This window comes from Ovis canadensis, chromosome 7, assembly GCF_042477335.2.
Source record: "Ovis canadensis isolate MfBH-ARS-UI-01 breed Bighorn chromosome 7, ARS-UI_OviCan_v2, whole genome shotgun sequence".
In the NCBI taxonomy this organism is placed as follows: Eukaryota; Metazoa; Chordata; class Mammalia; order Artiodactyla; family Bovidae; genus Ovis; species Ovis canadensis.
Genome location: NC_091251.1, coordinates 69,752,019 through 69,776,785, shown reverse-complemented (window position 1 = coordinate 69,776,785; position 24,767 = coordinate 69,752,019). Strand labels below are relative to the sequence as shown.

At 41.5% G+C, this 24,767-nt stretch overlaps 1 protein-coding gene across 2 annotated transcripts in view; it reads right to left on the bottom strand.

The window, feature by feature from the left end:
• Positions 1–16,115: 16,115 nt before the first annotated feature.
• The window catches only part of TNFAIP8L3 (TNF alpha induced protein 8 like 3), a 43,374-nt gene continuing 34,722 nt past the window's right edge, over positions 16,116–24,767 (bottom strand). For both annotated transcript variants that reach the window (XM_069596601.1, XM_069596600.2), the window contains one exon: positions 16,116–17,632. In XM_069596601.1, the coding sequence (XP_069452702.1) occupies positions 17,070–17,546 (477 nt within the window). In that variant the 5' untranslated portion in view covers positions 17,547–17,632 and the 3' untranslated portion in view covers positions 16,116–17,069. The remainder of the gene's footprint in view (positions 17,633–24,767) is intronic.

Here is a 24,767-nt window from a genome sequence, read left to right as displayed (position 1 = left end):
ATAAAGCTTGTAATTTCCAGGGGAAGACTTTAGGAGACTAGTATTGCTTGTAAGGTCTGAGGTGGAGTTGGGAGGTGATAATTAAAGGGTACCAGGTTTCTTTTTGAAGTGATGAAAATATTGTAAAATTGACTGTGGTTATGGTTGCACATATCTGTGAGTATATCCAAAGCCACTGAATTGTATGTTATGTGAATTATATCTCAATAAAGCTGTTTTTTAAAAGGTGAGTTCATGACATGGGGGTGCATGGAATACATCATGTAGAGATATGTATTAAAGATGATTCAAACAGGGACATGAGGGGAGGTATTGGGAGTTCTGTATAATGTCCCATTTGTTGGGGGAATGGCTTCATCAATATATTTAAAAATAATTCTGATAGTTTCCTGTATTTGGCTCAAATCAGTAATGACTTACTCATGAATTTGCTTACTACCCTGTTATCTCTACAGAGATATCGATACATTACTGGAGTTGGACATGTGACCTTGAAATGTGTGTCTCAGTAGAGGATCAGTCCTAACATTGAATCCCAGTGGGCCCCTGGTGACTGGCTGACTACCTGGTCCCACATTGTGCAGTTCACTGGTCTTTGTAGTTTTTACTTGCATTTTCTGACTTAAAGCCATTCCCTTCTGTAATCATGAACTTAGATCTACACTCAAAAATCTTTTTAAAAAAACACTTAAATATAGTTGATTTATAGAATTTTGTTAGTTTCAGGTGTACAGCATAGTGATTCAGGTTTTTTTTTCTTTTTGCAAATTATACATATTCAATTATAGGTTATTATAAGATTGAATATAATTACCTGTGCTATATGGTATGTTCTTGTTGCTTATCTGTTTTATGTATAGTAGTTTATATCTCTTAAATCCATACCCCTAATTTGTCCCTCTTGCCCTCTCTCTCCTCTTTGGTAATCATAAATTTATTTTCTATGTCTATGAGTCTGTTTCTGTTTTATTTATACATTCATTTGTATTATACTTTAGATTCCATGTATGAGTGATACAGTATTTGTCAGGGGCGGTCCTGAGGTGGTGGAAGACTAGGATGGGGAGACCATTTTCTCCTCCACAAATTCACTGAAAGAACATTTGAACGCTGAGCAAATTCCACAAAACAACTTCTGAATGCTGGCAGAGGACATCAGGCACCCAGAAAGGCAGCCCATTGTCTTCGAAAGGAGGTAGGAAAAAATATAAAAGATAAAAAGAGAGACAAAAGAGAGAGGGATGGAGATCCATCCCAGGAAGGGAGTCTTAAAAAAAAAGAAGTTTCCAAATACCAGGAAACACTCTCACCGGTGACTCTGTGGCGAGCCTTGGAACCTCAGAGGGCAACATAACTGGGAGGAAAAATAAATAAATAATTAAAACCCACAGATTACATGCCTAAAGGCAACTCCCAGCGGAGAAGCAGCTCAGACACTTGCATCTGCCACTAGCAAGCAGGGACTAGACAGGAAGGTGGGGGCTGCATTGCTTAGGGTAAGGACCGGGCCTGAATGCCCCAAGGGCAATCTGAGGGAACTAACAACTAGAGATAGCAACCCAGATTTCCCCTCCCCCCCCCACCCCTCCTCCCCCAAAAGCCCTAACCTAATACACGGCCAGGCCTGCTCACAGAACAAAGGACTGAGCAGAGCTAGCTGGCTGCAGAATGGGCCCATCCCCCGCTGGAGACAGGCAGGTGAGGGCAGCCAGAGCTGGAAGGGGGCAATCGCAGCCCCAGAGAGGCATCATCTACCAAACTGCAAGCAGGCTTCGTTCCTAACCAAGACTTCTTGGGATTCTGGATGGTTGACATCCGCCGGGAGGGTCGCAGCCAGAGATAATCTCCCCAGAGGAGACACATGGCACATAAGAGAAGGCATGCCTGTTGTACACCTAGAAAACCAAGCGGCAGGGACAGGGGAGGTGATAAGTTGCAGCCCCAACTGGGGGCGACCATGCTTGCCAAGCACCTGGTCACCTGAGCTGCTCCGACTGGCAAAGGGCACAAAATGCAGGCCCAATCAAGTCTGCGCCTTTGTGGAGTACCTGAGAACATGAACTTGAGTGGCTTAGACCTGGGAAGTGCATTCAACCCAGGGCCCACCTCAGACAGTTCCCGGCAGAGCAACCTAGAGCCTGAGCAGTGTAGACTGGGAAAGCACACACACCAGTGAGCGGGGGCAAACCCAGTGTGGCCGAGACACTGGGAGCACTCCCCACAGACACCAGTGATATTTGTTTGCAGTGTTCCTTCCTCCCCACAGCACGACTGAACAAGTGAGCCTAAAAAAAGTGACCACCACCACCCCGCTGTGTCAGGGTGGAAATTAGACACTGAAGAGGCCCGCAAACAAGCTGAAATAAACAGAGGGAACCGTTTTGGAAGTGACAGGTGAAATAGATTAAAACCCTGCAGTCAGCACTGACTGTATAGGAATGGGCCTATCGATCTTGAGAAGTGTAAGCTGGATCAAGGAACTATCTGAAAATGAACTGACCCCACACTGTCCACAACAACACCAGAGAAAGTCCTAGATATATTTTTACTATTATCATTTTTAAAATTTCTTTAAATTTTAAAAAAATTTTAAGTCCTCTATTACTCCTTTAATTTTCATTTTATTTTTTTAAATAATTTAAAAATCTTTAATTCTTACATGCGTTCCCAAACATGAACCCCCCTCCCACCTCCCTCCCCATAACATCTCTCTAACCTACTATTACTTTGCCAAAAAAAGACCCTATTTTTAAAGCAAACTTCATATATATATATATATTATTTTTTTTTATAATTTTTGTGACTTTGTTTTTTTCTTTAATATTGTATTTTTGAGAATCTAACCTCTACTCTAGATGTTTTAACCTTTGGTTTTTGGTATTTGTTATCAATTTTGTACCTTTAAGAACCCAATCTTCAGTACCCATTTTTACTTGGGAGCGAGATTACTGGCTGGATTGCTCTCTCCCCCTTTGGACACTCCTTTTTCTCCACCAGGTTGCCTCTATCTCCTCCCTTCCCCTTCTCTTCTCTACCCAACTCTGTGAGTCTCTTTGTGTGTTCCAAACTGTGAAGAACACTTAGGGAACTGATTATTGGCTGGATCAGTCTCTCTCCTTTTGATTTCCCCCTTTATCCTCCTGGCCACCTCTGTCTCCTTCCTCCCTCTTCTCTTTTCTGTATAACTCTGTGAACATCTATGAGGGATCCAGACTGTGGAGAGCACATAGGGAAGTGATTACTGACTAGCTTGCTGTCTCCCCTTTTGATTCCCCTTCTTCTTCTCCTGGCCTCTATCTCCTTCCTCCCTCTTCTCTTCTCCATGTAACTCTGTGTACCTCTCCAGGTCTCTCTCACTGTGGAGAAACTTTACATCACTAACCTAGATGTTTTATCATCGGTGCTGTATAGATGGAGAAGTCTTGAGGCTACTGTAAGAATAAGACTGAAAACCAAAGGCAGGAGGCTTAAGTCCAAATCCTGAGAACACCAGAGAACTCCTGACTCTGGGGAACATTAATCAATAGGAGCTCATCAAATGTCTCCATACCTACACTGAAACCAAGCACCACCCAAGGGCCAACAAGTTCCAGAGAAAGACAGACCATGCAAATTCTCCAGCAACACAGGAGCATAGTGCTGAGCTTCTATATACAGGTTGCCCAAAGTCACACCAAACTCATTGACATCTCAAAACTCATTACTGGACACTTCAGTGCAATCCAGAGAGAAGAAATCCAGCTCCACCCACCAGAATACTGACACAAGCTTCCCTAACCAGGATACCTTGACAAGCCACACGTCCAACCCCCACCCACAGTGAGGAACCTCCACAATAAAAAGGAACCACAAACTGCCAGAATACGGAAAGGCCACCCCAAACACAGCAATATAAACAAGATGAAAAGGCAGAGAAATACCCAGCAGGTAAAGGAACAGGATAAATGCCCACCAAACCAAACAAAAGAGGAAGAGATAGGGAATCTACCTGATAAAGAATTCCAAATAATGATAGTGAAGATGGTCCAAAATCTTGAAAACAAAATGGAGTTACAGATAAATAGCCTGGAGACAAAGATCGAGAAGATGCAAGAAATGTTTAACAAGGACCTAGAAGAAATTAAAAAGAGTCAATGTATAATGAATAATGCAATAAATGAGATAAAAAACACTGTGAAGGGAACCAACAGTAAAATAACGGCGGCAGAAGATAGGATTAGTGAGGTAGAAGATAGAATGGTAGAAATAAATGAAACCGGAAAAAAGAAAAAATAATTAAAAGAAATGAGGACAACCTCAGAGACCTCTGGGACAATGTTAAATGCCCCAATATTCGAATCATTGGAGTCCCAGAAGAAGAAGACAAAAAGAAAGGCCATGAGAAAATACTTGAGGAGATAATAGTTGAAAATTTCCCTAAAATGGGGAAGGAAATAGTCACCCAAGTCCAAGAAACCCAGAGTCCCAAACAGGATAAACCCAAGGCAAAACAACCCAAGACACATATTAATCAAATTAACAAAGACCAAACACGAAGAACAAATATTAAAAGCAGCAAGCGAAAACCGACAAATAGCACACAAGAGGATTCCCATAAAGACAACAGATGATCTTTCAATAGAAACGCTTCAGGCCAGGAGGGAATGGCAAGACATACTTAAAGTGATGAAAGAAAATAACCTACAGCCTAGATTACTGTACCCAGCAGGGATCTCATTCAAATATGAAGGAGAAATCAAAAGCTTTACAGACAAGCAAAAGCTGAGAATTCAGCACCACCAACCCAGCTCTCCAACAAATGCTAAAGGATCTTCTCTAGACAGGAAAAACAGAAAGGGTATATAAACTCGAACCCAAAACAATAAAGTAAATGGCAATGGGATCATACTTATCAATAATTACCTTAAATGTAAATGGGTTGAATGCCCCAACCAAAAGACAAAGACTGGATGAATGGATACAAAAACAAGACCCCTATATATGTTGTCTACAAGAGACCCACCTCGAAACAAGGGACAGACTGAAAGTGAAGGGCTGGAAAAGGACATTCCACGCAAATAGAGACCAAAAGAAAGCAGGAGTAGCAATACTCATATCAGATAAAATAGACTTTAAAACAAAGGTTGTGAAAAGAGACAAAGAAGGACACTACATAATGATCAAAGGCTCAATCCAATAAAATACAACAATTATATATGCACCCAACTTAGGAGCACCTCAATAAGTAAGACAAATGCTAACAAGTATGAAAGGGGAAATTAATAATAACACAGTAATAATGGGAGACTTTAATACCCCACTCACACCTATGAATAGATCAAATAAACAGAAAATTAACAAGGACACACAACTTTAAATGATACAATAGACCAATTAGACCTAATTGATATCTATAGGACATTTCAGCCCAAAACAATGAATTTCACCTTTTTCTCAAGTGCACATGGAACCTTCTCCAGGATAGATCACATCCTGGGCCATGAATCTAGCCTTGGTAAATTCAAAACAATTGAAATCATGCCAAACATCTTTTCTGACCACAATGCAGTAAGATTAGATGTTAATTACAGGAGAAAAACTATTAAAAATTCCAACATATTGAGGCTGAACAACACGCTGCTGAATAACCAACAAATCACAGGAGAAATCAAAAAAGAAATCAAAATATGCATAGAAACAAATGAAAACACAACAACCCCAAACCTATGGGACACTGTAAAAGCAGTGATAGGGGAAGGTTCATAGCAATACAGGCTTACCTCAAGAAACAAGAAAAAAGTCAAATAAATAACCTAACTCTACACCTAAAGCAACTAGAAAGGAAGAAATGAAGAACCCCAGGGTTAGTAGAAGGAAAGAAATCTTAAAAATTAGGGCAGAAATAAATGCAAAAGAAACAAAAGAGACCATAGCAAAAATCAACACAGCCAAAAGCTGGTTCTTTGAGAAGTTACATAAAATAGACAAACCATTAGCCAGACTCATCAAGAAACAAAGGGAGAAAAATCAAATCAACAAAATTAGAAATGAAAATGGAGAGATCACAACAGACAACACTGAAATACAAAGGATCATAAGACTACTATCAGCAACTATATGCCAATAAAATGGACAACTTGGAAGAAATGGACAAATTCTTAGAAAAGTACAACTTTCCAAAACTGAACCAGGAAGAAGTGGAAAATCTTAACAGACTCATCACAAGCATGGAAATTGAAACTGTAATCAGAGATCTTCCAGCAAACAAAAGCACAGGACCAGATGGCTTCACACCTGAATTCTACCAAAAATTTAGAGAAGAGCTAACACCTATCCTACTCAAACTCTTCCAGAAAATTGCAGAGGAAGGTAAACTTCCAACCTCATTCTATGAGGTCACCGTCACCCTAAAACCAAAACCTGACAAAGATGCCACAAAAAAAGAAAACTACAGGCCAATATCACTGATGAACATAGATGCAAAAATCCTTAACAAAATTCTAGCATACAGAATTTAACAACATATTAAAAAGATCATAAATCATGACCAAGTGGGCTTTATCCCAGGGATGCAAGAATTCTTCAATATCCGCAAATCAATCAGTGTAATACACCACATTAACAAATTGAAAGATAAAAACCATATGATTATCTCAATAGATGCAGAGAAAGCCTTTGAAAAAATTCAACATTTTATGTTGAACATTTATGTTGACAAAAACCAACATATTTATGATAAAAACCCTCCAGAAAGCAGGAATAGAGGGAACATACCTCAACATAATAAAAGCTATATATGACAAACTCACAGCGAACATTATCCTCAATGGTGAAAAATCAAAAGCATTTCCTCTAAAGTCAGGAACAAGACAAGGGTGCCTACTCTGACCACTACTATTCAACATAGTTTTGGAAGTTTTAGACACAGCAATCAGAGAAGAAAAAGAAATAAAAGGAATCCAGATTGGAAAAGAAGAAGTGAAACTCTCACTGTTTGCAGATAACATGATCCTCTATATAGAAAACCCTAAACTCCACCAGAAAATTACTAAACCTAATCAATGAATATAGTAAAGTTGCAGGATATAAAATCAACACACAGAAATCCCTTGCATTCCTATACACTAACAATGAGAAAGCAGAAAGAGAAATTAAGGAAACAATTCCATTCACCATTGCAATGAAAAGAATAAAATACTTAGGAATATATCTACCTAAAGAAACAAAAGACCTATATATAGAAAACTATAAAACACTGGTGAAAGAAATCAAAGAGGACACTAATAGTTGGAGAAATATACCATGTTCATGGATTGGAAGAATCAATATAGTGAAAATGAGTATACTACCCAAAGCAATCTATAGATTCAATGCAATCCCTATCAAGCTACAAACGGTATTTTTCACAGAAATAGATCAAATAATTTCATAATTTGTATGAAAATACAAAAAACCTCGAATAGCCAAAGCAATCTTGAGAAAGAAGAATGGAACTGGAGGAATCAAGCTACCTGACTTTAGGCTCTACTACAAAGCCACAGTCATCAAGACAGTATGGTACTGGCAAAAAAGACAGCAATATAGATCAATGAAACAAAATAGAAAGCCCAGAGATAAATCCACGCACCTATGGACACCTTATCTTCGACAAAGGAAGTAAGAATATACAATGGAGAAAAGACAATCTCTTTAACAAGTGGTGCTGGGAAAATTGGTCAACCACTTGTAAAAGAATGAAACTAGATCACTTTCTAACACCATACACAAAAATAAACTCAAAATGGATTTAAGATCTAAACGTAAGACCAGGAACTATAAAACTCTTAGAGGAGAACATAGGCAAAACACTCTCAGACATAAACCACAGCAGGATCCTCTATGACCCACCTCCCAGAATATTGGAAATAAAAGCAAAAATAAACAAATGGGGCCTAATTAACATTAAAAGCTTCTTCACAACAAAGGAAACTATAAGCAAGGTGAAAAGACAGCCTTCAGAATGAGAGAAAATAATAGCAAACGAAGCAACTGACAAAGAACTAATCTCAAAAATATACAAGCAGCTGATGCAGCTCAATTCTGGAAAAATAAACTACCCAATCAAAAAATGGGCCAAAGAGCTAAATAGACATTTCTCCAAAGAAGCCATACAGATGGCTAACAAACGCATGAAAAGATGCTCAACATCACTCATTATTAGAGAAATGCAAATCAAAACCACAATGAAGTACCATTTTACGCCAGTCAGAATGGCTACTATCCAAAAGTCTACAAGCAATAAATGCTGGAGAGGGTGAGGAGAAAAGGGAACCCTCTTATACTGTTGGTGGGAATGCAAACTAGTACAGCCACTATGGAGAACAGTGTGGAGATTCCTTAAAAAATTGGAAATAGAACTGCCATACGACCCAGCAATCCCATTGCTGGGCATACACATTGAGGAAACCAGAATTGAAAGAGACACATGTACCCCAATGTTCATCACAGCACTGTTTATAATAGCAAGGACATGGAAGCAACCTAGATGTCCATTGGCAGATGAATGGATAAGAAAGCTGTGGTACATATACACAGTGGACTATTTCTTAGCCATTAAAAAGAATGCATTTGAATCAGTTCTAATGAGGGGGATGAAACTGGAGCTGATTATACAGAGTGAAGTAAGCCAGAAAGAAAAACACCAATACAGTATACTAATGCATATATATGGAATTTAGAAAGATGGTAATGATAACTCTGTATGAGAGACACAGTTGTATAGAACAGTCTTTTGGAGTCTGTGGGAGAGGGCGAGGGTGGGATGGTTTGGGAGAATGGCATTGAAACATGTATATTATCATAAGTGAAATGAATCACCAGTCCAGGTTTGATGCCTGACACAGGGTGCTCAAAGCTGGTGCACTGGGATGACCCAGAGGGATGGGATAGGGAGGGAGGTGGGAGGGGGGTTCAGGATGGGGAACACATGTATGTACACCTGTGGCAGATTCATGTTAATGTATGGCAAAACCAATACAATATTGTAAAGTAATTAGCCTCCCCAAAATAAATAAATTTTAAAAATATATAGTATTTGTCTTTCCCTGTCTTATTTCACTAAGCATAATATTCTCTAGGTCCATTCACATTGAAATGGCAATATTTCATTCCCTTAATGGCTGAGTATTATTCTATTGCATATTACACCCACACACATATAATATCTTCTTAATCCAGTCATCTTGGGTTGCTTTTGTGATGGGCACTTGGGTTGCTCTCATGTTTTGGCAATTGTAGATAATGCTTCTATAAACATTGTAGATAATGCTTCTATAAACATCTTTTCAAATTAGAGTTTTCATTTTTTTCTGTATGTAACACAGGAGTAGGATTCCTGGATCATATAGTAGCTCTATTTTTGTTTTTGTTTTAAGGAATCTCTATACTGTTTTCTGGTGGCTCAGATGGTAAAGAATCTGCCTGCAATGTAGGAGACCTAGGTTTGATCCCTGGGTCAGGAAAACCCCCTGGAGAAGGGAATAGCAACCCACTCCAGTATTCTTGTCTGGAGATCCCATGGACAGAGGAGTCTGGTGGGCTACAGTCCATGCTATCACAAAGAGTTGGACATGACAGCGACTAACACACATACACACACACACACACGTACTGTTTTCCATAGTAGCTGCACCAGTTTACATTCCCACCAGCAGTGTCAGAGGGTTCCCTTTTTGCCACACCCTCTCCAGCATTTATTATTTGTAGGCTTTTTGATGATGGACATTCTGACTTGTGTGAGGTGATACCTTGTTGTGGTTTTGATTTGAATTTCTTTTACAATTAGCAACATTGGACATCTTTTCATTCACTGTTGGCCATCTGTATGTCTTCTTTGGAGAAATGTCTATTTAAGTCTTCTGCACTTTTTGATCAGATTATTTGTTTTTTCAGTATTGAGTTGTATGAGCTGTTTGTAGGTTTTGAATATTAACCCCTAGTTGGTCTCATCATTTGCAAATATTTTCTCTTATTCCACAGATTGTCTTTTCATTTTGTTGATGGTTTCCTTTGCTGTGCAAAAGCTTGTAAGTTTGATTATGTCCCATTTGTTTGTTTTCGCTTTTAATTCTTTTGCCTTGGGAGACTGATCTAAGAAAATGTTGCTATAATTTATGTCAGATAATGTTTTGCCTATGTTCTCTTCTAGCAGTTTTATGATGTCATGTCTTATATTTAGGTATTTAAACCATTCTGAGTTTATTTTTGTATACAGTGTGAGGGAGTATTTCAATTTCATTGATTTACACATAGCTGTCTAGTTTTCCCAACCCCACTTGTTGAAGAGATTGTCTTTTCTCCATTGTATATTCTTCTCCCCTTTGCTGTAGATTGACTGACTATGGGTACCTGGGTTTATTCTGGGCTGTCTGTTTTGTTCCATTGAACTATATGTCTGTTTATTGTGTCAGTACCACACTACTTTGGTTACTGTAGCTTTGTAGTGTACTCTGAAATCTGGAAGGGATAGGCCTCCATCTTTGTTCTTTTTCATCAGGATTTCTTTGGCAATTCTGGGCTTTTAATGGTCCTATATAAAATTTCAGGATTATTTATTCTAGTGCTGTGAAAAATGTTATGGGTATATTAACAGGGATTACATTAAATCGGTAGATTGCTTTTAGTAATATGGCCATTTCAAAAATATTAATTCTTCCAATCCAAGAGCATGGAATATTTTCCCATTTCTTTGAATCATCTTCAATTTTTTTATAAGTGGTTTATCGGTTTTAGCTTATAGGTCTTTCGCCTTCTTGGTTAGATTATTCCTAGTGTTTTGGTTTTATTTTTAAGCTATTTGAAATGAGATTAAAAAAAAAGCCTTCTAACACAAAGGTCTTGAAGGGGTTCATTGATATGTCATCTCTCAGTCCATTAGGAAGTATTATTTCATTTAAATAATGAATAACTTCTCTTCTAAGAAACCTACAGTACAGAAATGTCCAGAGCATCTTCCCTTCTGTGGTGCTCAGAATGTGAAATTTTGGAGCTAGAAGGATTCTTGGAGATTTTGTGCAATGGTCTGCTTTTACAGTTGAGGAAACTGAGGCCCAGAGAGGTGAAGTATTAAGAAATCACCACGTATTGGGCAAGGTGAGACTCAACCTCCTGACTCATGGCTGATTTCATGTTCTATACTTTCTGCTGCCTATGAAAGCAGAAAAGAAAACCCAAAATATCCATCTTCCCAGCCTTCCCCATCCCAGACTCAACAATCTGTTTCTAAAGTCAAGTTGTAACTGTTTCTGAATCACAGAGCAGGGGCAGCCCCATCCCATCACTGAGGCAATGTGACCCTCTTGGCAGGGATGCTGTTGCTGTAAGGGGTGGGCGGAGCCCAATTACTCCCCAGGGAACAGCCCACAAGCTCTTCCTTCGCAAGTGAAGAGGCCTCTTCTCTCCCTCCATAATGTAGTCTAATTGTGGCTTCCCTGCTAGCCTCTTGCTCTGTGCCAAGCTCTGGCTCCTACCCAGCTCCTCTTAAGGCAGAGCCAAACCCCAGACTTCCTTGTCCCAGGAGCTGGTCCAGAAAAGTCTTATAGTCTGCAAGAAGGAGCTCTATACCACAGCCTGGGGGGGGGGGGGGGGTCTGGCCGCCCAAGCTCTGGCTTCCTGGGTAAGTGTCCAGGACTCCTCCTCTGTACAGAGACCTGCCCCAGCTCAGCAAACAAAGGACAAGGTGGAGGAAGGATAGGTTAGTCGTGGCACTGAGGAATATAGGAATATTGACTGTACCACTATACCAGTATACTGAGAATATACCCCTGCTGGAGAGAGGTGTGAGAGCGCTTGCTCTGGCTTACCACTCTTTCTTCTGAGACTGGGAGGAATTCTGAGTGTCACGTGCCTTGAGTTCAGACAAGGAATAAGTCCCTGAGATCCTGGGACCATGTGTCTGATAGCTAGGCCTCTGCACGCTGCAGGTACTGCTGGAACTGGGAGGATGTGAACAGGTGCAGGTGACTTCTCTTCTTCCCAAAGAGGCTTTGCAGGTTTTCTCCACTCTTCTCTTCCTTGGAAAGAGCAGTACCTGGTGTGCCCAGTGATGGCCTCTCTTGTGTCTTTGAGATTTATTATCAGAGTTGCCAGGATGGGTTGGTTAATTATTTGATTATTTATGGTAGCTTTTTCTGGCCAGTTTTCAAAGGGCAGGCAGGACATGTGGGATCCCGCCTTTTCCTGCAGAAGGCCTATGTATCCTCCAGACACAGGTTCACCTCTCAGTCTTTGAGTCCCCACAAATGAGTCTCCATCAAGGGTAGGGTAACATTCATTCATTCTCTGCAAGCCTATATTTTTGTAGGCTTTAGCAACATTTCTCAAAACGGAGAACCCATGGATGCCTAAGCTATGCCTGCAGACCCTTGGGGATGCTCAGGCCTAGTTAGAGAAACACATTAAGTTAAATTGTTTTCTTTCATTTGGGTTGATCAATCAGCATGAACAACATTGTAAACACAAAGAGAAACTCGGACCCTGAAGGAAGATGGTACTACCTGACTATAAGGTAGTTTTCCATGACTCAGAAGGTACTGGGGCTAATAGTGATTTTTTTTTAAGTTGTCAGAATGAGACAAAAATTTAAAAATCCCTTTTTAGAATTAATGGAACTTTACCCCCTCCAGACCACTCCTGCTTCCCCAGGACTTTCATGGGTTTCTAGATGCTATTTTAAGGAAAAGGATTGTGGAAGAGTCTTTCCCCTACCCAGCAAGACCTCCCTCTGCAGCAAGAGCAAGAGATGGCCTGGTTGGGGCTTTGATCCCATAGCAGGGTCAGACTAAACAAAGGTCACCCACTGACCACACAGTTCTGAGTTGAGAGGGCCTTGGAAACCCTTTCTCCCAAGGCCATCTGATTTGTGACTGTACTGTCAACATCCCATTCCATTACTAGACACAGTTCACAGTTCAGTTGCTCAGTGATGTCTGACTCTTTGTGACCCCATGGACTGCATCATGCCAGGCTTCCCTGTCCATCACCAACTCCTGGAGTTTGCTCAAATTCATGTCTGTTGAGTCAGTGATGCCATCTAACCATCTCATCCTTCGTCATCCCCTTCTCCTGCCTTCAATCTTTCCCAGCATCAGGGCCTTTTCCAAGGAGTCAGTTATTTGCATCAGGTGGCCACAGTATTGGAGTTTCAACTTCAGCATCAGTCCTTCCAATGAATGTTCAGGACTGATTTCCTTTAGGATGGACTGGTTGGATCTCCTTGCAGTCCAAGCTAGACATTTCCTATTAATGCACAGTCTTTGCATCCCAGAGTTGGTCTAGAATTTTTACTAACTGGTTTTGCTCTTGACATCTAGGACCATGCTGATTTTTAAAAGCCCCCAGAATATTGGGGACCAGGGTATATAGGCCTTATCTAAGCTCCTTTTTTAATATATGGATGCAAGAAGTTCATTGTAGCAGACAGTGAATGTACTGATTTGCCCCTGAAAATGCACAGATGGGTGAAATGGGAAAATGGAGAAGAAGCACAGATGGAGAAATCTTTTCATTTTGATTTGTCACTGAGCAGAGACCTGGAGTTGCTGAGGGTGTCAAGACTCACAGATGCAAACACAGGGAGGAAGAGTGATACAGACACATTGCAGGCACAGCTGGCAGGGAATGTGTTTCTGTAGGGTTCAGACACATGAAGAATGATACAAGCAGGTGTGGGATGGACACTTCAGCACAAATTCCTGGTGTCCTCACGTGGGGACACAACTGAGTGCCATGAGATGGATAAAGACTCAGTGATGTCTCCAGATGAAAAACTGCTGTTTCCTGTCTCTGCCCTTGATGTGCTGAGCCAGGCATTTCTCTCTGAATTTTGCGTGGGACTTGATCAAGTGAGTGTTTTAGTACAGTCGCTTCTCTTGAAATCAGTTTTCTTTAGGGTGCCACCTAAATGTAGATATCATAACTTTGCTTTTGTGGGTTCTCGCTATTAAAAGTTTAATACAAAGTTCTGGGCACAAGGGCTTCCCTGATAGCTCAGTTGGTAAAGATCCGTCTGCAGTGCAGGAGACTCCGGTTCATATCATGGGTTGGGAAGATCTGCTAAAGAAAGGATAGGCTACCACCCACTCAAGTATTCTTGGGCTTCGGTTGTGGCTCAGCTGATAAAGAATCTGCCTGCAATGTGGGAGTCCTGTGTTTGATCTCTGGGTTGGGAAGATCCCCTGGAGAAGGGAAAGGCTACCACTCTAGTATTCTGGCCTAGAGAATTCCATCGACTATACAGTCCATGGGGTTGCAAAGAGTCGGACACGACTGAGTGACTTTCACTTTCTGAGCACAAAAGTTACATCTAAAGAGTCTTGTTTTTAAAATCATCTGCTGGTCTCTGTCACATTGTTTTCAACCAAAATGGCTTTCTAGGGGCACTAAGTGACGTGGTTAGAGTCGTCAGATAAACCAGTAATGAGATTCCTTGGCCACTAGATTGTTATGTAAAATATTGAAAATGTGTAGCTTTTTAGTTTGTTGATGAAATTCACTCATCACTTGAATTTACATGCCAGTGGTGTGTTTGAAAGGTATACTGGGGATGGAGGGTAGGCATTGACTATTTTTAGAGGTGTGGTGGGTTACTTATGCCTGGGTTGCTCAGCTCCCTGGGCTATTGTTGATAATGTGGAAACACACCCCACTGGCCTCGAGGTAGAGTGCCCCTTGCTTGGCTGCCTCAGTGGGGAAGCTGGAGGTGGTAGAATGTTTTGGTCCACACTGTATTGTGCTTGCTGAGATCTGGTCGTGGAACTGCTGATCCTTTTCTGACCACCACAAGGAGGACCCCTCCTTCTGAGGCTGGTGGCTCAGAACCTGCTCAGCTCTGCTGTGCCCTGACCATGCTGTGACATATGGAGAGGGGAGAACCTGCAGTCCTCTGTGACTGGGGATCCTGCCTTCTTTCCCTGCTGTCTCAGATGAAGAGGAGACAGTTCTACCTATTCCTTTGGCAGGGTTGAGCTCTCTGGGTAGGTAGGTCCACCTACTTAGCGAAAAAGAACCTGCTTCTAGAACCACCCGTCATATTAGCATGCAGTGCTTAATCAGACGAGTACACCAAGGCAGTCATGGAGGGCAATATGTGAAAATTTGGCTAGTGCTGGGCTGCTTGCTGCCTAGTTGGCAGGTGGGCAGGAAGGAGCCTGTCACCTGCAGCTTCCATTGTGCTGTGCTTAGTTGCTCAGTCATGTCCGACTCTTTGTGACCCCATGGACTGTAGCCCGCCAAGGTCCTCTGTCCATGGGATTCTCCAGGCAAGAATACTGGAGTGGGTTGCCATGCCCTCCTCCAGGGGACCTTCCTGATGCAGGGATCAAACCCAGGTCTCCTGCATTGCAGGATTCTTTACCGACTGAGCCTCCAGGGAAGCCCTTCCACTGGCACTGCCTAAATGACCAATGGCCTCCCCAGCCCAAATGTGCACAGGCCATCACTGTTTGGTCCTTGGACTATGAAGAGGGGCTGAGCCACGTTTGTTAAACAGGAAGACAGGGGCTGACTTACCTATTCCCTATTACCCAGTAGACATCTTTTCTATGAACAAATTTTGAGTGCTGGTGGCTGAAGAACTTAACCGGATGCTTAATACTGATGATGATATGGGAGCCAGTTGGGGTTGAATGGCCACAGTAGGTTCAGCTGCCATCTTTTCACACTTGCCCACAAACCATCTCTTGATGCTCTTGCCAGGGAGAGGCCATGGGGTGGGCATGAATCATGGGGCTTGAGCTAATGTAGTATTTTTGCATTATTATCAGATACCAGAGAAGCATAACAGGACAGAGGTGATGCTGGATAGGCAAGTCTCTTAAGGTGATGTCCTCCAGACAACATTATAAAGCATTAAATACTTTGTGTGAATGTGAGGATTTAAGACACATGGGGAAGGAGGTCACAATGTGCATAACTAGCTCCCCACTGAGCAGGGGCACAGCTCTCAGCCTATACCTGCTCCCCCAGGGGCTACTTTCCCTTAGGGTCTGAGTGCAAAGCTCTTACTCTTTATTTTCTTCCTCCTTTCAATCCCATCATTCTTAACACTGTACCAAACTCCAAGGAATTTGATTTTTGAACCACAACTCAAAAACATCTTGTTTGAAGGATAATTCCAATTTATTAACAAACCAGAATAAACAGCACAAAATGACTGTGAAAGACCAAGAAAGACAGACAGGGGTTCATTCAGCCCAACTCTCCTGTGCATGCAGGGATAAACCTTCCCTGTGCCTCTTTGATGGTGCCCCTTGGATGGGGAAGGCCCATCCTGCAGGAGCAGGGTGAGCACAGTTCTTCTCTGCTGCTTCCTCATGGGTGGGAGACTCTCTCTCTACTCCCCTACCCCCCAGAAAGGTCCCCCCTGCAGGACCATAAACCTGCACATCTAAGACTTGAAAAACATTTTTCCACTTTGCTGCTATACTTTTTCACACCTTTGGATTCATTTTTATGAATGAAATTGTGTGTTTGAAACAGTACATCTCGACACAGATTGCAAACCCAGCCTGTTAGAAACTATTGTTCTTTCCTCCACTGCCTGATAGTCTAGATCCAGGTTGGTCTCCACAACATGCCAAAGAGAAACTAGTAAGACCTCACATTAGAGTTATCAAAAGCATGAACATAGTCTCACTTGATCCTCACAGCAACCCTGGGAGGTAGGCATGTAGGCACAGTGGTTCCAGGATCCAGAGAACAAAGTCATAACTGATGGAGTGGGAACCAAATCTGTGTACTCTGACCCCTGGTCCAGGGCTCCTTCCACTCCACAAGGTGAACTGGGCCCACCCTGGTGAGCAGGGTGGCTTTTCTGCTCAGGAGAGAAAAGACGTCCTTTGGGCTTGCAAACAAAGGAGATTTTAAGTACATACCTCAGCAGATAGCTCAGAGGATAAACACACCTGAGCTCAACCTAGCATCAACATTAGAGGGATGAACAAAACAGACATAGGCATCTTTGACAAGGGTTTCTTCTTGTTTCCTGATTCTCATGTGGAACACGCTGGGTGCCATGACATGAATGCAGTGAAGTCCAGGAGGAGAGAAGGCATTCAAAGGACTTTTTCATCTATCAGTTTATTGATTCCTTCGCAGATCTTCTTGAGGTTGGGCCTACAGTCTCCATCGAGGCTATAAAGGGTGGAGAGGAACTCCACATCGGCAAAGTGGTTGAAGACATGATTGATGCGCCCGTGGGTCCTGGGTGTGAGGTGTCGCTGCACCAGTTCATGCACCAGGTCCTTGCACTCATGTAGGAGCTTGGAGAGCACGTTTCGATCGAAGGTGTATTCCACCTCATAGAAGCTGACGATGGTCATGGCGGTCTGGTTCAGCTTCTTCCTAAACTTCTCCACTATCACAACTTCCTCTGGGCTGAACTGGTTGTTCCGGTAGAGGATCCCGATTTTGATTGCCACCTTGATTAAGTCTTTCATGATCTTGTGGGCTTCCTTTTTGTTATGTATGTGCTCTTTGGTGACTTTGTAGAGCTCATCAAAGATCTCGCTGCTGGTATCATCAATCAGCATGTTGGCCACAGTTTTGCTGGCTATTTTGCTCAGAATCTTCTTCTGGGCTTGAAGGGCAAGGTTCTTTGAACTAAAAACATCAGGACCTATGGTAAGAAAAGAAATAAAAGTTATATAAATAGGAGAACCTTTGATTAGGTTTCTACAAGTGAAATATACTAACTTGAACTTTACATTCTTAGGGCAAAAATTCATGCCTTCATAACCCATGACTCTTTTATGAAACCCTACCCTAGTCTGGTTATTTCACTGTCCTTGCCACATGATATGCCTGTTTACCTTCTTGAACCTTTTAAATTGTCCTTTTTCCATTCTGGACATGGTCTTCTCATGCCCAGGCCAGATCTCATCCTTTTGACCTACTTCATGCAGAAAACCTCCTTGAATCTATTTGTTCATGGAGAACTCTCTACAATAATTATTGTAATGAAAACCATTCAATTTTACAAATTTACAGGAGGAAATTATTGCTTAGTGATAAGAATGTAGCACCAGTGCCAACCCCATTCCTAGGACAGACCTGGGTGGTTGATCATGGGAGTGTTTTTTGACTGAGTCTTAGAATCCATATTCATTGAGTCTAAGATGTATTTTTTTCACATTTGATATCTTGGAAGTAGTGATCTATCTTATAGTCACTGTTGCCAGGTGGTAGTTGTGTTGTGGTTGCATTACCTGTGTGTACATCAATTTACACAATAGGAGACAGGGATTTGAAATAAAAATCATGAGTACTCTTGAAAGAAATGTTGCCTCCCCAATGCTCTTGATGACAGAGAACTACACTGTGTGGGAAATACAGACATCAATGCTCCGAGCAAAGATGCTTCTGCCAAGTAGTACCCTGAATGTGAGGAAATGTAGAAAAACCAAACCCAGTTTATTTCCCGTACTTTCCACTTTGTGAACGAATGAGAACAATATATGTTAAAGGAAATAACACTATGTATAAGTAAGTCTAAAAAGAATCTTCTAATAAGAAATTGGACACAAAACTCTAAGCAGTAAGAAAGGAATCATTTGTAATTTAATTGGAAACATTTTCTTCTTTCTTAAGAGCATATAAAATGGCCTCTTATAATTGATGGGGTCTTAGACTGGATGGAATACTCCATGAAGTTACCAGTTAGCTGAAACTGGTATATGAAATGAAACCCATTGGCCATCTTCATTCAACAGTATGTATGTGTATCATTCTTATCCTCCCAAGGAGAGTCAGGTTGCCTGAGGAAAGAGACAGCATCTCCCACAGCACCTAGCTAAGTCCTGGGCACAGGGATGGAATGGCATTTGTTAAGTTAAATGCTAGGAAAATTCTGCAGAATAAATTTCCCTTTGAGAACTGAGGGCCCTCTAGGATCCCAGGAGTTCTTTTCCAGCACTCTGTGGCTACATGGAAGTGACAGGCAGCATGGACAGACAGATGGCCACACACACCAGCTTTTGCAATCCTCTCCGGCCCCTCCTCATCTCAATCCCACCCCCTCTGCTCACCCTGGATTCATCCCTCAATGGAATGCCATTAATCCCTGGGTGCATAAGCCTCACAAACACGGACTCAGTAAATACTCAAACACGATTCAGACACAGGCTCCAGCTCTTCCTCCACCTGTATGCCCCCTCATGGACTGGCTCCTTCCCTCCCAGCTCAGCCCTGGGTTTTCCCAGGACAGCTACTCCTGCTCATGGAGCTCTTTCAGCTGTCAGCCCCAGGGGCATGGCCTGGAGTGGGGTCACTAAAGTGGGATCAGTAGAACTAAAGAAGCAGGCACCGTGGGTCTCCCATGGCCCCAGGAGGCTCTCCTGAACGTCTGAGAACATAGATTCTTCAAGTAACTTCGGAGCAAGTGACCCTGACACAGCCAGGATTTTCCCTTCAGCCTCAGTATGAAGGGAAGAAACATCAATTTTTGACTTTTCCTTACTGTGAGATTAATGCCCTTCCAGAGCTGGAGACAAATAATATTCCTGCCCAGTCCGATCATCTACCATGGTCATCAGACCTTTGTGTAGATAACCTTTGTTCCCAAAACATCACATTCCTCCTCCCCATACAAATATTTACCAGCATTAAGGATATTTAAAAGATTGTGCTGCATGCTTTGAAGTCAATTCCACAGGAGAAACTTACAGACTTTTAAGCTTTGGCTCTGTCACCAAAATAACTGTATGCCTCCCTAGGTGGTTATTCTGTTGGGAAACAATGGAATCCAGATGGATCTGTTCTGGAATATGAAAAAACGAGTCATTTCTTTGTAGACACAATTCCCCAAACTTGAGAAGATATTTGAAGAGGCACTCTAGAAATGCAGCACAGAAGCAACTGACCAACTAACTATGTGTCTGCTGAAATATAAGCTCTATGGGAACGGGAGTTCGTGTCCAAGCCCCACTGGACTCAGTGGGCCCACTGGACCCAGGTGGCCCTTGGCAGCTATTGTTGAATGAGGGAACACTGGCTCTGAGCCAGGCGCTTCATGGCTTTACCCCTGAGAACTATGGGAAGCTGATGTTTTTACCAAGGCTTTCTTGCTAGCCAGATTCCAAAGGGTCATCACACCTTTTGCTCTTCTATCCCCATAAGAATTTTGAAAAGCAAGTACCTCCTTGCATATTTTTTAACTTGACAGGAAGTATTTTTCACCTTATGGTTAAACAGTTATAATTTCAAAATAGATTACATGTCTAGATATTTTAAATATTGATACTTTAAAATCAATGTGTTTATTCTTTTAAAAGTATTCAGTGTACACAGCCCACACCACAGTGATATAACATCCATTATTGTCCATTTGAAAATGACAGGAGCAAGCTCTTCTTTAAAAATGAGAGCTGCTACATTGTTTTTTTTCTACTTAAAATTGTATGTCTATGACATCTAGAGAACTTTAACTTAGTATCTGTTTTTATGCTTGAAAATGTTTTATTTGATCAAGCCATCCATAATTCTCTATAACCAAAGGATACATAAAAATTGAAATTGAAATTAAAATAATTCTAGTGATCAAAATCTCCAATCCTTAAAAAAATTCCTTAAAAAGTTATCACTCTACTTATTTTGGGTAGAAGTATTAAACTGTTATAAATACTAAACGTAAAAAGTAGTTTTATTGGGCATGTACCTTCAAGTGAGATTAGTAGAGGCAGGTCATCACTTTGTTTGACCAGGTTTTGCACCCCAGTGAAATGTATTCATATTTATTCCAATAAGATTCTTCATGGGTGGGAACTCCATGACTGAACCAGTGGAAAGAAGGAAGGCTCACTGCACTTTGACCTCAGATTGTTGTTCTGACAGTTGAATTTAGAAGAGTAGTGAAGTGAGAAAGAGGAGTTGGACTTAGATATCAATTCCCTCAAAACTCTCCTCATGTGCTCATCGCATGGAAAGTTTCTGGACTCTCCATGGTGCACACACCAATTTGAATCCTGCTCTTTCATAAGAGCAGTGTTGTTCCATGAGATGTTAAGTGCTGTTCTTTTCAGAGGAATAGAGTTTCTTTTTTTTTTTTTAAGGTTTTACTCCATAATTATAAAATATTGGTTAAATTTCCTGTGTTGTACAATATATCCTTGTAGCTTATTTTATACATGATAGTCTATATCTATTAATCCCCCACTCCTATTTTGCCCCTCCTCCTTCCCTCTCCCAAGGAAGAAGGTTACTATGGTAACTGATTGTTTTCTATATCTGTGAGTCTGCTTCTCTTTTGTTATATTCACTAGTTTGTTGTATTTTTTAGATTCCATGTATAATGGGTATCATACATATTTGTCTTTTTCTGACTTATTTTACTTAGCATAATACTCCCTGAATAAAGAATTTCTTGATCAAAAAAGGTTTGGAAAACATTAGGTTAAGCAATATTAAACAGATTTCTTTCCTATGAGACTTCAAAGATATTTCTTTAATACATTAAGGTGTTTTATCAGCTGTCAGAGAGGGGTGGGTATAATTGGTAGAATAATGACCCCCTCCAAATGTCCACATCCTAGTCTTGGAATCTGTGCATGTACTACCTTACTGGGTAAAACAGACTTCATAGATATGACTAAGTTAAGAATTTGGAGATGGAGAAATTACCCCGGATTAGCCAGTAAGCCTGATGCAATTACAAGACTCTTTGTAAGTGAAAGAGGGAGAGAGAGTAAAAAAAAGACTTGATGATGGGGGCAGAGGATCAAAGGGATGTAATGTCTGGCTTCAAAGATGGGAGAGAGAACTGCATCAGTCAAGGAACACAGATGGCCTCTAGAAGTTGAAATGGACAAGGGAACAGATTACCCCCTAGAGCCTTCAGAAAAAATGCAGCCCTGCTGACACATTGGTTTTCAGAGCTATAAAATTCATTCAGGATGTCTGATCTCCAAAGCTGTGTGACGATAAATTTATATAGTCTTCAATCACTAAGTTTGTAGTAATTTTTTACAGCAGCTGTAGAAACTAATTCAGGTGAGTAGAGTGTGGAAATGTTCTTGTTTAGTCACTAAGTTCTATCACTCTTTTGATCCCATGGACTCATTAAGGCTCCTCTGTCCACTGGACTTTTCAGGCAAGAATACTGGAGTGGGTTGCCATTTTCTTCTCTAGGGCATCTTCCCAACCCAGTGATTGAACCCATGTCTCCTGCTTGGCAGGTGGATTCTTTATCACTTTAGCCACTAAGGAAGCCCAGAGTGTGGTAAAGCATTTCCCAGTTTTATCTAGTTACCAAACTCTGTTTTTTGAGTAGAGTGACCAACTGCCCTGAGTTGTCAGGACTTAGGGGTTTCCTGTATGGTGGACTTCTGGTGTTAAATTTGAAAAGCCCAGGCAAATTGGGACAAGCTGGTTACTCTCTTCCTGAGCCACTAATGATACATAGATCATTGACCTAAAAAATGAAGAACAATGTTGAAGTTGCTATCATCTCAGCAGGGTAAGATGCTTACTCTTGTTGCCACACATACCACACTTCTCTACTTGCTTTTTAATTTTAGAGTCAATCTTGACCTTTTTTGGTCTCTTTTGGGCCAAGGTTTCTTTTGTCCCTTGGTTTCTCTGCAATTACTGAGCATTTACTCTTTGTTCAACTCTGTAGAAGTGCTGTGGGGGACGTCCTTCCCTCTTTCCCCAATATTTAATTGGGTCCTACTCTGAATATGGTCCTGCAGGGAGGCAGGGTAGAGACAAATGAAAGAAAATACTTTAACACATGAAACAGCCAAAACTGGCACGAGAGAGAACAGGTGGTCGAAGTTCTGGGCTCTGAAGGTGGACTTGAATGTGGATAGGTGGGGATGGCTACAATATCAGGAGGTGGTTTCTAAAGTCATCGAAATAGGCCAGCAATTTCCTCCAAATCACAAAGGCCTTGGGTGGTTTCCCACATATGTTCTCAGCAATTTCTCTTGTAAAAGAACATGTTATTTACCTACAAAGGGACTTGTGGTACAAGCTTCTATGCTGAGCCCTCAGGAGGGTCACAGGTATTGACTCTCTGAAGCCTAACAATCAAGAGGCTAGAGCAGAGGGATTACGGATCATCGAATTATGAGAGAAGCTTTAAGAAAAAACAGCAACCAAGCAGATTCCCACACTCTACTCCAAACTGTCAGTACTAAAATCTCTAGAAGGAGGGCCAGCAATCACAAGCTCTCTAACGTTTAGCATGATTCCAACCTACTGAAGATAGGACCCACCAATCACGGCACGCCCCAACATGTATCTTACTTCCAGAACACTAGTCCTGTCAGATGTTGCAGGGGAGAGGATTTCGTGGTCAGCTAAATGAGTTTGTAGATGACTATGTATTGTGGCTGGCTTTTGATGTTGTGCCACACTAGACAGCTTATTAAAGGCTCTGAAAAGTCCTGAAGTAAAGATAACTGTGTAGTTTTATTATTTATTTGATGAAATAGCATCAAGACACCAATCTGGTCCACTCTAACAACTCCCAGGGGGAGGGCTGGAGAGCTAATACTCTTTCCAATGGGCACACGATTCAGGGGAGAGTGTGTGCACCAAGGGAGGGCTTGGGGGTGGGGGGCAGATTTTTTTTTCAATTTATTTTTAATTGGAGGATAATTGCTTTGGGACAGACTTTTTGCATGTGGAAATCTTGGACTTGTTTCCTTCCACCCATCCTTCTGTCTCCATCTCTTGCAGAGGGACCATGTTGGCGACTCACCAGGGAGAAGCACTGCAGACTGAGAGGAAGAGCGTGAACTTTGGAAGCCAAGATCAGGAATGCCCTGGAAATACCTGGGAAAACAGGTCAAACTAGTGTGCATGTGTTTGTTTGGGGGAAACACCAAGAAGATCTAGGCTAGGTCATGGCAAAAACTATTCTCTTTTTCCTTCATACAAGCCTTAAAAAGGCTCTTTTAGCCAGTGACAATTCTCTTAACTACATTTAAACAACAGTACCCATTCCCCAGCCATGAAAAGTAATGGATTGTTTACAGTACCTGAGAATGTCTGAGAATGGAAATAGAAAGGTGATTTTGCAGCTTGTGTGACTAGCACAAGGAGATGAGACTGAGAAAGCTGCAAAGTCCATCCTTGTAGAAAAAAACCAGAGCTTCCTTAAACCAAGATTGATGAAGGCACTCAAATAAAAAGATTATGAAGTCAGTGCTCTGAGAATAAGCAACCTTGGACCACTACAAGGAAAGGAAAAATACCAGAACTCTGTTGGGAGAATGGTGTGGCAATGGGGATGAACTAGTTTGAAGAGAGAATGCAAAAGGTAATTTGAATGGACCCTTTACTGCATGGAAAAGTGTTGGGGCCAGTCTGAGCTGATGCTTCTATAAATGATGTTTAGCTGTAGCACAAGTGATGTTTCCATGTTTGTAGAAACACTAAGCTCTCCTGGATGGTGAAATGCCAAGCTGGTGGTGATAAACAGCAGGAAGGGTGAGTGGGCAGAAAAGAGGCAGATGAGCTTCAGCATGGTAAGAGCAAGGTGATACATTCTGGGAAAAATAAATGATGGTTATGAAAGATGACAGGCTCTCAGCTGTCAGCTACGGCCCAGAGAAGAACTCTTGAGCATCAACCCAGGATGTGCTGTGGCAGAGAGGGGCTGGGGGACAGACTCGGCTCTTTTCTTCTTACTCTCAGGACCTTGTAACTTCTCTACCTCTGATTAAAGAGTGTGTGTAAAACATATATGGCTGTGTGGATAGCTGTGTCAAAATTATAAAATTATCTGTAATAGCCAGCACTCACACGAT